This window comes from Pomacea canaliculata, linkage group LG6 (assembly GCF_003073045.1).
Source record: "Pomacea canaliculata isolate SZHN2017 linkage group LG6, ASM307304v1, whole genome shotgun sequence".
NCBI classification, from domain to species: Eukaryota; Metazoa; Mollusca; class Gastropoda; order Architaenioglossa; family Ampullariidae; genus Pomacea; species Pomacea canaliculata.
In genome coordinates this window covers 23,049,047-23,062,162 of record NC_037595.1, presented here as the reverse complement: position 1 = coordinate 23,062,162, position 13,116 = coordinate 23,049,047, and the positions used below count along the sequence as shown (strand labels likewise).

Sequence of the window (13,116 nt, the reverse complement as noted above, 5' to 3'; positions counted from 1 at the left end):
GGTCGTCAGAAGAGCGAAAAAAGGGGGAAAATCCATCGGAAGGGTTGCGACAGTGACTCACAGCCCCGGGACGTTTGGTTTTGAGATACCAACCTCTGCTTTTGCTGTTTTCCTTCCATTCATTTATGTTCATTTAATTTTTTTTTCTACTTCCCACGTTCATCATGGAAGGAGAAAGTAAATGAACAAGAACTCATCAAATCACGGATATTTTTATAATCCGGGACTATGAGAGCTGCAGCAGGAAATCCCTATCCAATTTTCAATACTGCTGCATTCTCTTCGGCCATAAGTTGTTTTTTTTTCAATGATTACTAATATTTCCTGTTTTCCGATAGGTGACAAGCTTAACAAAGCACACTGCTGTTATTACTTGATGACAGAGGGGAAGTGTAAATGATCAATCTTCTACAATACGAAGGGAAGGAGTTAATGGAAAGGAGTAACATGAGCTATCAAATAATCAACTCAATGATCACAAATTACAATACGATTTGCAAAGTGTACTTGTTTTCATTATGTTCATAACTTTGTTATGAATTATATCTCTGACAAGTCGCGTATTTTATGATTAACCTGAGAGCAGTGCTGCACTCACGCACGCACAGCCCTTTAAAAAAAAAAAACCACAGCAACAACAATGCCGAAAGCAGCCGTAGCAGTCAACACAAGCCGTGACCCAGCTCGACCGAACGGCCTCGACCTAGTAAGCCCTACGATGTAAACAGGCCCTCATTAGCATACGATCTGTCAAGGTCGTAGACCGCTACCCAATCACAATTTACATACGGTTTGTATTTGGAAAGCGAAGCCAATGGCCATCGTTTTAACATCCACCAATCTTGGCTTCACCGGCAAGTGTGTGACACACCTCTCCCAGAACCATAACAAGCGAGCTGCTGGAAACCGGCGACAGACAACGCTTTGCTATCGACAGTTAGTATAATGCAAGGATACTTTGCAGTGGAGGCAGCTTACTGTGACAGCTTGACGGCTTTTTAGCACTTGTCTCTGAAACATGCCAAATAATCGACATCCGAGGAATCATCGTCTGCGCGACGAAGATGCACACAACAATAATAACGGCGGGCTTCAGCCGCCAGTTCAAGCGGCGGTCCCACGCGAAGTAAGACCAGTGGCTGGCAGTGGTATGGCGAACCAGCCGCGTCAGAATGACAATAACGGCGAGCGCTTGCAAAAGTGTTGCACTCCCGGGCCGTGCCGTTTTCCAGATGAAACTGTAGATCCACAGGATCCGTACGATGCTGTGAAAGTGATATGCAACAATGATACCTGCACAGAAGGTTCGTGGATGCACAAAGACTGCTTCGAGGAGTTCGAGCAGGGTGTGCTAGCGTATTTGCGCTCATGTGGACGTGCGCGAAGCTGGAGCGAAAAGCAGCGACTACAAAATCTTTGGACGAAGAAAGGCTACGACCTGGCCTTCAAAGCCTGCGATTGTCGTTGCGGTCGTGGGCATCTGCGGAAGGACTTGGACTACGTGGCGCCCCCAGTGAATGAAAACATGCGGAAGCAGAAGAAGCACAAGAAGAAGAACGACAAACCTATGCCCGTGGTCAGCACTGCCCACAAGTCGAACAGCCACAGCTGCAATCCGACTCTAAACACCAGTTGTGGCAATCATAATCCCACCACCAACGGAAATCATGTCAACAACAACCATGTTGGCACCACGCAGCATTCAAACGGCATCGCAGGAGGCTGCAAAACCATCCAGCAGACCTCCCAGGGAGGATCCAACGGCAGCAGCGGAAGAGGCCGGAAGAACTCAATGTCGTCCTCTACCACCACCAAGACGGACAGCGGGACGCGTCGGAACGAAGACAACCTTCACATCTGCGGCATGGAGCAGAGCGTGCTAGACAATCAGACATCGCCTCCTCCTGTTATGCCACTCACTCCAGCTTCCGGTGGCCTGCCGCACGGCATCATCAGCAGCGCTAACAACTACAACCTCAACAACAACTTCACCCATGTGGTTGGGCTGCCTGTGGTCAATGGAAACCCTCAGCTACGCATGCGCACGAACAGCGTCAGCAGCACGGGAAGCCAAGGCAGCCACGCCAGCAGCAGCAGTCTGCCCAGCTCCGCGGGCTCCCACTCTCCCATCTCGTCCTCTCCCGTGGCCGGGGACATGTTCTTCAAGGCTCGCAAATCCAGCGATGCCTCCTCCGACAACGGCGGCATCGGGGGCTGCGGTCCTCTGATGTTTCGCCAGCGTCAGGATCTCTCGGCCTTCGCAAGTCTACCCCGCTGCAAGCAGAATCCCTACAACATCCGCATGGAGAACGTAACCAGCCTTTCGTACTCGTTTCCCGCGTCCTGCACCCTCGGCTCCACCAAGAGCGGTTGGGGGGACGTGTGCGATATGGGCGCTTGCGAGGCGGAGACTCGCAACTTCGTGCTGACCAACCTCCTCAGCAAAAAGATGACGTCCACACGCTGTGTCCTGTGCAAGTCACACCTCCCCGTCTTCGACAGGCACCCGCTCATCGACGGCACATTCTTCCTTTCACCGCAATCGTACGACGAGGCAGCAGTGCAGGTAAGGGAATTATTTAATCATCATGTATGTATGATATCTGTTCAGGAGAGACAAAGCTAATATAGATTTCCTAAATTAGTGTTATTGTAAACTGAAATACCGCGCTTATCGCAGAACCACAGATTGATTGCTAGATAACAATAATTGCAACCACCGAATGAAAATCGGAGTTTATGCAAAAGTACCTCACCATACATTGTTGGTTGGCACAGAGAGGGTTAACGCGGCATCTGCTCATCACGCAGTTGTTGCAGTTTATAGCGCAATCTGCAACCTTGAACTTTTGTTATTTTTGGTGGTGCTATGCTTGCATGTCCTATAGATGACAAACTGAGACAGGAGAGGAAGAGAGGAAAGATTTTATCGCTGCCTATATTCGATACTTCTAAAGTGGAGTACAGCGAGTTAGGGAAAGATAGCTTCCCGGTTAGAGAGAAGTTTTGAGCGACTTAAGTACAACACAAATATGGAATGTATTAGGTGGATGCAAGGATTAGGTTGTGCAGCTCTTAATAACTGAAAAGGGAAAAATGGCAGTGAATATTTTGTTGTGACAAATTATTAATCATAAGATTTAACTCTAGGTTTTGAAAAAAGTGTAAGATCGCTGCTGTTCCTTGTATTTAATTGAAGCAGGTATACTTGCATGGCCTTATCAACAGAGGATGAAAAATGGGGAATAAGTTTAGGATCAAGTCTTTTTTCATCACTTATTTTAGTGAGTTTATTTCCTTTTGTTATATGTGTGTGTGTGTGTACCAGGAACGTTAATTTGACTATGCTGTATACACTGAAAGGGATTTTTTTTTTTTTGGTCTGGTCTTTCACAAGGCTGTTAGGAGTAGTATTTGTAAACAGTGTAAGTCACCACAGAAATAATAAAAAAGGAAATTTGTATAGCTTATTTACGATTCTGCAGAAGAAACTAATCATTTTTTTAAGCTTTTCTGGAGATGGGCTTTTTTTTTAAATCTTTGTCTTTCCCACCCACATTTTGTTTTCGTTAACGTAGTCCCATCATTATTGTTGACAGGTGATAAAAGATGGCCGACTTCAATTTCTAAACGCTGTCTGTCTGGGATGCTTGGAAAATCGCACAGACATCAAATGTGTGGCCTGCAAACGCCCGTGGGACGGGAGAGCCCTAGTAGTGGGATCCATGTACACCTACGACATCTTTGCAGCCATGCCTTGCTGTCAGAAGCGCCTCACTTGCAAGTGTTGTCGCCGAGCAGTCGTGGATGTAACCAAAGGCCTCAACTTCTTCTCAGAATATTCCCGCATGATCATCTGCCCGTACTGCAAGGCCAATGACTACCACTTCATACGCTCTTTGCCAGAAACCTTCGCGATTGCTGAAGGAGGAGCAGGGGGAGGTTTTGTCACGCCTATATGTGAATATTGAAGTAGGCACCGTTGGTAAGCTCCCACACCACCTCTACTTTATTTTATGCTTACCTCCCTCCCCAGTTTTGCCATTTTTGAACTGCTTGCATGACGAACAGAATACACTTCCCTGAACCTGTCATCATGTTACCTCTTTCTATTTCTTTTAATTATATAGGTGTAATTCCTAGTCGAGATACCCGTGTAGGCTTAATCACACCAGTTAGAATTTACTTCTCCTGATTTTCATACATATTGTCATTCTGTGAGAAGAAAGATTAAACACTTTTTTTTGCCTGACAGCCAACTAACACATTGTTCTCCTAACAGTACATGTTCTTAGGGTGGTGGCATACAGCGAGGACAGTTTGACTTCAACATGTAAATTATAATCTGTCAGACCTTTCTCCTTCCTTGCATCCCTGTTGCAGTTTTTTCAACATTGAAAAATAAAAGGAAGAAGTAAAAACAAAGAGTGAATAAAGACCACTAGATTTTCTTTAAACACACTGTACATAATGCCTTAGCTTAGTCTTCTTCCTTTTTGCCCCCAGTGGACCATACTACACCACGGATCCAGTTCTGGGTGTCCCTTCCCAGTTGGGTCCATTTTAGCAGTAGTATTGACAGCATAACATTCAACAGTGAATTTCATTTCATGGTTCATCTCTGTCCCCCTGTTAAGTTTAACGGGGAGGTAACAGCAAGCCATATTATTAATAAGCATTGAGACCTTATGTTTTTTTTCTTCCTTCATCAATGCATCAGCATTATCGAAGATTGAGTATTTTTCTTCATTGATTTAGTCTAAGGTGTTAAGGAAAGGTGTTAAGGGAAAAGCTTTATAAAAATTCAGCCAAGAAGAACAGGAAGAACCACACATTTTTATATATGGCATTTATAATGAGAACTCGGTGATCCAACAAATACAAATATTCATTCCTGGCAGACACATGTTCAACACATTGCCTATGATGCACACATGCAAAGCTAAGGAGTGATGGTATACAGAGTTGCCATAAAATAATATGTACATCTCAGATGGGCTTCTTGTTACCCCTAGACTAGGTCACAGAGAGATTATTTTTATCTAATGCTTGGCCCACAGCTTTCTCTGACCTTTAAAAAGTCATCACGACCTAGAGCTTACATAGCAGAAACTTTATTGAAACATCACGTTGACATTTTGACTGTACACTTTTGCAACCTTTTTATAAATTGGTGGATTTGTTTATAAGAAGTCAGCAGTCTTGTAGAATTAGGGTTCCTGATTCTGTTCCGTCTTTTTTTTCAAGTGACCCAGAAGTGCACAGGCTGTCTGCTATGTGTAGATCATGTTCTCACTGTTGAGCCGTGTGTGCAGGATGGTGGTGGTGGTGGGGGTTGTCTAAAGCTGATTAGATGTTACAGTTTTGTATACCTCCGTTGCAAGGAATGCTTAAGAAGTAACCAGTAAAATGTCAACCTTCACCATGTAGGTGTTGTTGATATACACAGAAGTCTGTATGCTCACATGAGTTTCAAGTTGTCAGTGGAGCAGATGCTCAAATGCACTAAAATGTGAGTCCTAAAATAGTTATACATAGAAGACAGGTGCTAAAAGTCTTAAGAGGCTTTGTTTGGGTAGGGAGATGAGGGATGATGATGCTGAATAAAAAAGTGAGTGAAAAAGCCAGTCTGTAATGAGAAGAAAGTCACTCATACATTTAACACTGGACAAAATGGTCACTCTTTTTAAAAGGCAGCTACTTATATATGTCATATTTATATCCATTTTGTGCATTTTGACTGATTGTACTTGTATTAGTACTCCTTATAAGTTTTCTCCATTTTTTGTGGACAGCAAGACATTGGGGATGATGATGGTGTAATTTGCTGTAGTATAACCACTTGGATTGTATGCAGTAAAATGAAATATAATGAAATTGATTTTTTTGTGTCTGTGTTTTTGCGTAATGCCTTTTTCTGGATCAGTCGTTGGTGTAACACACTGAGTCAAAAGTTACGAACTGTGTCAAAACTGTAGTTTTGACTGGATGTTTTGTTTTTCCCCTCATTAGAAAGGTGGTGTTTGGTACGCTGTGCCAACTCAGTCAACGGTGGCCTGATGAAAGCTTTGCTACAGAGCCAATGGAACTTTTGCTTAGCCATTTAGATGTTTGATTTGAATGCTTCTGTTTTTAGTTAACCTTTAAAAGAGTAAGCAAGTTGGTGTGCTTTAATTTTTCCCACGGTGTGAAGAAAATGATGGACAGGAGTCTGCAAAACTTTGAGCCAGACATTTGTCATATCTTAACATTCCTGGAGTTTGGGGATTTCTTTGTACTAATTGCACAATTTTTGTTAATGTTTTTGTGCCTAAGTTTATTGTCACAAAGTGTTAGTTCTTTCAGATCATGATGGTAATAAAATAGATTGTAAGGTGCAATGCATTTTTTTTAAATTTTGGGTTCTTTTGTTGAGACCTGATTACGTTTTCCCCAAGGATATGGTGGCCAAAGGAATGAATGTATGCAAATGTATGCAGATATTTTTGTAGCATTTGAGTGTATTTGTATTTGGACCAGTGATGCCCATTTTTCTTCTGTGGGTGGTTTCTGCAGGCAGCTACATGGAGTTGACAATGCAAGCTTTGATGGTTGAACCACTGGTTCATGCAGTGTTTTAAATGCTTTGACCCTACAGGTTTATATGGTGTTAAATGCTTTGAGCCTGCAGGTTCATGTGGTGTTTTAAATGCTTTGAGCCTACAGGTTTATGTGTTGTAATTTGATGAAGGAAGTGGGGATGGAGGATAGCATTGTGGAGTGAGAGAGTGAACAGGGGAGAGCATCGTGGTAGCCCATCTTGGTAGTTTTTCCGCAGGGCTTCTTGGACAGTGTAAATGGCATACAACTTTGGACAGTGTTTAAGCACAGAAGTTTTCTTACCTTACCTCCCAGTGTTTCACGATTCATAATCCTCCCTTGCTTCATTCCCTTTTTTTTTTTTTTGTAGACTCTGGATGATTTTTTTTCGTGCTTTTGTCTGTTGGACAGTGGTTCAGAAATAAAGGATCCTTTGCATCCATCTTATCCCTTTCAGATCATGCCTCCTCTTATCTGTAATCTGGTAGTGTTTATTGAAACACTTAATTTTCTTAATTTTTTAAGGTGTGGGGGGGGATGAGGTGGTTAGCCAATTATCTAAAGGTTGCTCTCCAATAAAAATAGGCCAGATAGTAGGAATCTGTGAGAGTCCTATTGTACACTAAATGGGTTAATTAATATTTTCCTTATTTGGAAGATAGGACTTGAATAGTACTCTGTTGCTTGGGAATCTTCAGAGGATATAGCTGTATTTGTTTTATTTTGTGTCTTTTATCCCACAACCCACCCTCCTTTTGTTGTTTTCTCCCTGGTGGATTTAAGTATCATGTATCTTCAAGGGCATTTGTGAAGACACATTTTTTCATCTTGGTTTTCTTGCACCAAGGCAACACAGCATTATAGTATTTCACCTTGTTCTCAAAGCTCTGGGATCTACATATTATATGTGTAAAATTAAGGACACATGATGTGTAACATAGAAATTGGAGCATGTAATGTGAAAAGCATTGTTTGGAGCTTGTGTTCAATGTCAACTTGTGTAGCAAAGGTGTTTGCTGAGCACAGACTAGAGATCATTCTTGTCTTTCGGAATGTGTCTGTGCAGGGTCATTTTGAAGAAGATTAAGAATCAGAAGATTTGTGCAGGGGAAAATGGTGACCTTTTTCTATTTTTCTGATCTTGTTTCTGATGGATTCACAGCCTTTGTATAGCAAGAACTTGCTAATTGCTGTTCAAATCATGTTTGTTTATTAGTAGTCACTTTTCTTTCTGAGGGTGCGACAACTCAGAAAGCTGTACAGGAAAGTGTAATATTGTTCTCCTGATCAGCAGAGACTTGTACAGTCATGACTCAGCTGCTCAGTGAAAAACTTGTGGTTTCTAATAGCAAAAAGCTGGAGGTAAATCATGTAACATTAGTTCCTTTTGGTTATTGACTTTCTCTGGAGTTGATGTCCATGTGCTTTTAAAATGTACTGATCTGGAGCTATATATTTTTTTTTAATGTGTTGATGGATGATGCTGTGGGCGTTTATTTGGACCACTTTAAAATGTAAATAAAAGTTGACAGTTTTCATTGCTTGTCTGTGCCTGTGGTTGCATCCTTACACCATTTGTAACACTTTTACTACAATATAGCATGTGTATGTAAAAAAGACGTCTTGTTCTTGAAAACGTCATGCGTGAGATATTGTGTGAGATTCAATCCACCATCTCAGTAAAAGGCAGTATCAATTAGAGCTGTGCTTCACTAATGAAAGAAAATTAATAGACTTAACACAAGCACATATGGAATGGAGGAAGTAAGCTCAGAGAAAGAGACCGTCCTAAACAAAGTATGAAGAATGAAATTCAGCCCAGTGTAAAAAAAAGTAGAAGTTGAGCTTTCCGTTATCTTCAATCAACACTCACAAAGGATGCAGATCAACAACAGGGCTCAGGACCCGCTTTTCTTGGACAATAGGAACAATAAACTTGACAAAATATATGGAGAAGCAGCAACAACTTTTTGACAACATTTTAAAACTAAAATTGCAGAATATTACAATTTCCATCTTCTGATATGGCTGTGAAAGCTGGACTGACAGCTCACCTTGAGAACTGAATTAAGCCTTAAAAAATGAAATGCTTGCAGTAACTCATAAACATTTCATAGACTAAGCATATGACTAACCACTACATCCTCAAGTCCAACAAATTCTTAGTTTTTTGCAGAATAACATTCACATGACAGTGTAGATTTGTGATAAACTATTACCTATAAACAACTGATATTTATGGCAATTGAAAAAGGGGTGGGAGGACCATTAATAGGGCATAAAATGCATGAAACTGCAGCACTAAAAAATATAGATCAGAATGATGATGGCAATAGATTATGAGGCCTAAAGAATTTTTGTTGCCAATGATTGCAAATAATTTATGGTCTTTTACTGTATACAACACTTAATTTAGATTTTGAGATGAATATTTTTGCTGTCTTTATTTTCTTCACATGTTTGCAACCATAGAGGTTTTGTAAATGGGTGTTATTCTTTACCTTTCAGGTGTAGATCGATGCTTGTAACTATTGGTGTTGTACAAAGAGCTAGAATGCTTTCTTTATATGTGGACAGAGATATATTGAGAGCTCTACAGCTCTATGATACATAGTATAAACTTCCGAATATAGATTTGAGATGACCTCCCACAACAAAATCCCACAGTCAGTAGAATTAGTTAAAATGTTTTTTCAAATGCCGAGAAGGTGGATATATAAGTTCTGACGTATAATTGTTTGAAAAATGTTTGACGTGGTGGTCTTTGTACTAGACTCGCTGTAAGGAGCAAAACTAATATGTTTAGTTGATTTGCCTAAACTGTGAGCACCCGGCATCTAAGGGTGAGGATGTTCAAGTTTCGTAGTGGGTTTGGGACACGGACATTGATGATCGAATGATTCAGATTGAGATCAAGATTAGCCCACAATTTCTAAGAGTGGGTCGATCGTGTTTCTATTGAAAACGAATACAGTGGGGTCCATCATCTGCTGGTAAAAGAATGTATGGTTTTATAGAGAGTTATTACATCTGCACGGCTTACATTTGATTTATTTTGTTTAATTGCAGACGCGCGTCATAATCGAAAATCCTGCGCAGAAATATGCAGGTTGTGGCAGGGCTGAAGTGATGTGAGACTTGACTGGCTCGCGATTTTTCGTAGACTGGGCAGTACTTCAACGGCGTGTTGATTAATGAACACATATGCATGCATGCACGCACACTCACAAAAACTTCCTTGCGAGCTTTCTTGCTGTCCTATATTTTCTCGAAAGCTCGTCCGACCTTGACCTTCTTGGGTCTGTTGACATTGCTGTTTACGACTTTTTTATGTTTGATTCATGCACCTGCCTGTGTCTCGAGTTTTGTGTTTTGCTGCTTTCTCTCTCAGCAGCGAGCTGGAGTTTTCGTGGCAGACTGCGGAACATCGCACTGTATACATATCTTGAAGTAAAGGTCGCGATGAGATTTTGTTATTCCCGTGTTACCTTGAGCATGAACGAAGAATTTGACAAACATGGAGATGTCGCTCCTGAGAGATACACGTGAAGCTGGTTTTAAAAAAGTCCGAGACCAGAGACGAATTTCGGCCAAACTTTTTCTTCTTTCTTCCTCAGTGCATATATGTAGCTATAATGATCATTTAAAGTATCTCAGGTTATTTTACGAGCAGGTAATGCAAAATGTCATGCAGTCAGAATTGTTCTGGTATTACAAGATGGCGAATCTTTCACATAGAAACAATTCGACAAAGGCCTCGATCAGCATTATAATCTCGAACTTTAGTGACTGCATTTTAGTCCTTACAGGATATATGAAACAACTTAAACCCGGGTTTAAGTAATTAAGCTTGTTGTCTTCCAGCAAGAGTGATCACTGCCTGAGTACGAACTTAAACTGTATATATTACACGTCCGTGGCCTGAGTCAACAGGCGCGTGCGAGTGGTTGTGTGTGTGTGACGATCGTGATTCATGCATAAAGTGTCTTGAGTTCTCATAAGCACAGCGATTGCAAGGGCCTATAAGATTAACCCAATATAACTGCCTTCAAGAGTTCAAAACAAAAATAATAATAATAAGCCATATTCGTGTTTTTGAGTACACATCGACATGATGTACATTCGGAAGGGTCGATCAACAAAAGGTGTTGACGGTGATATCGGTCAATTAGTTATCCGACGTAAGCATAAAGAAGACTGAATCGTGGCAGTCTGCTGCCATCGCTGTGAGTAGACCAGTACAGCGTCCCACAAGCCTTGTTTACTGACCGCCAGCAGAGCCAAACCCGTGACTTATTTTTAACCCTCCTGCCTGTAACAGACCCATCAAAACACCAAAGTCCTTGGAGTGCCCTGTACGTATCAGAGGAACTCTTTTAGTGTATGCGTCATCACCCCTACGCTAGCTAGCAAAGCATGTTTTGTTTAATGTTGTTGTTCTGGACTACATAAAGCCTAACGCTGAGATCCTTCTACCTCCAAATTCGCTCTATCACCACGCAAACACTACAGGTCTGACTCAATCGCTCGAAATGAGACTAATGCAAGTCACATATGTGACTTTCCTCTGTTTACCCCCTCCCCCCCGCCACCTTAACCCTGACCTAACTCCAAGCTTCCAATTTCTCCATCACACCCCATAGCACGCCATCCACCCCGCCACTAGTGTTCCAAAGCAGACTAAGCTAGCCCTGCCCACTGAGCTGTGAAAATCGATCACCTTCGAGCTGGTCCAACTACGCATCAGTGTGTCGTGAATAGTCCGTGCAGCAAACAGCATTACAATAGGCCACGGCCGCTCAGGTACCTTATTCATGAAGCGAAGGTAAGTATTTACCCAGGGGCAAAATGAACCCACCAAAAAAAAAAATCCTACCGTCTCCGTATTTAGGTCATACTGTCTAAATCCCGTGGATTTTGTTTCATGTTAGCCTAAGGAATTTTTACCAGGTTTATTTTTTTTAGACTACGGTTTGATGGGACACCGCTTTGTAACTGGTAACAAGACGCCTATACCCTTGATTTTCGGGACAATGATTTATCCTTGTGCCATGAATACGACCCCAGAGCATTGTAATCAAAACAGCAAGAGCGAGAGGAGAAAGAAGCAGACCCGCTGTGTGTGTGATTATGCCAGGAGGTACATGCAACATACTAGCATGTATACCCGTGGCATCATACATGGTCTGACAACATAGCATACTGATATATACATCAGTGGTGTTATATCTGTGTGTACGCGCGCGTGAATGTGTGTAAAATGCGTGCACACAGAGCTAAACTTGAATGTTGTCATGAATAACTTATGTCTGTGCTGATCAATCATCTTCACGTGTTGGTGTTTGGAGGGTGGGTGGGAACAGTATCGTCAGACATCGATGATCACAAGGCCAGTAAAAATAGAGATGACTATAGTAAATGTTTTCCTGCCCGGTAGGAAATCTCGGATGACGTGTAAACGGGATTATCAATGGTGGGGGTAGGGAGCGTGAGAAGGACAAGAAGAGAAACTTTGTCCCTCAGGTAGTGAGGGTGATGTGGCGATGAAGTCGTTCGGCATAGAAGCATGCGCTCCAACCTCAGAGGTTCTCCACGCTGAGGGAGCGGACAAAAAGCTTTAACCGGCTGTTGGCACGGTGGGTATTGTTGTGGGTTAGGTGTATTCATTGCGCCCTGCCAGCTCGTTGCAATCTCCCTACACTCCTTTCAGCTCCAGGTTTTGCCCACCCCACCCTGTACCCGACTATTTATCGGTTCACCGCATGTTTCATTTGACGAGAACGAAGTATGTCAAGGTCTTGCACCGACATATTTTATCCCTGTTTTCTTTCCTCGCTTCGTGCTATTCTTTCGCCTTTAAACTTCCTTCGACACCTTACCCTTTCTCTCGGGGTCATGGAATGCAGATTTGCAAGTCTAAACAAAGCTGTAATGGAGGGAAAAGCCGTTGTTGAATATGAGGGGTCTGTGTGTGTGTGTGCACGCGCTAGTAGGGGCTAGCCTGAAGAATGGATACGAAAGGACAATCATTTTCTTCTGGTACTCCATTCATACCCCTTTTTATCCCCACCCCCATCCCGCAACCAATCTTGATTAACTTCAGTCGTCTACAAGTGTTTCCGGGAGCAAAGACTCCTAAACCTGAATCTTAGCCTTATCTCACACTGCACAGAGGCATGGGCAAGTGTCGCACATGCCATCAGTCCGAGAAGGCGAGCTAATAATGATCGAGTGAGCTGAGAACACGACCGCAAACCTCCGGATGCCACTAACAAAACCCCAGCTGAAAAAACCACCACTACTACCACCACCACCACCACCACTACTACCACCACCACCACCACCACCACATATATCTCCATGGGTCAGCTAGAGAATGCAACTTGTTTGTTGCGGTGCTGCACGAAGTGTGTTTAATTAAATTTAATTTAATTACATGTACATTCTTGCCTCGCTCTATACCTGGGCCCATGGTCTGCGCAGTGGAAAGGACAAGAAGTACTCTTCACCGCAGAACTGCAAACGTGCACAACACTA

The 13,116-nt window shown here is 42.4% G+C and overlaps 1 protein-coding gene across 1 annotated transcript; it reads left to right on the top strand.

Moving 5' to 3' along the window:
* The first annotated feature begins 716 nt into the window (after positions 1-716).
* LOC112565647 (headcase protein homolog) lies at positions 717-8,196 on the top strand. Its single transcript, XM_025241228.1, has 2 exons — positions 717-2,566; positions 3,600-8,196. Exons 1-2 carry the CDS (start codon positions 1,019-1,021, stop codon positions 3,969-3,971), a joined length of 1,920 nt encoding a protein of 639 aa, XP_025097013.1. The 5' UTR covers positions 717-1,018; the 3' UTR covers positions 3,972-8,196.
* The last annotated feature ends 4,920 nt before the right edge of the window (positions 8,197-13,116 follow it).

Bases quoted from the DNA above. Each gene is read 5' to 3' on its own strand.
- LOC112565647 (XM_025241228.1), top strand. From the start codon at position 1,019: ATGCCAAATAATCGACATCCGAGGAATCATCGTCTGCGCGACGAAGAT. The intron at 2,567-3,599 runs GTAAGGGAATTA...TATTGTTGACAG, and splicing joins ACGACGAGGCAGCAGTGCAG to GTGATAAAAGATGGCCGACT.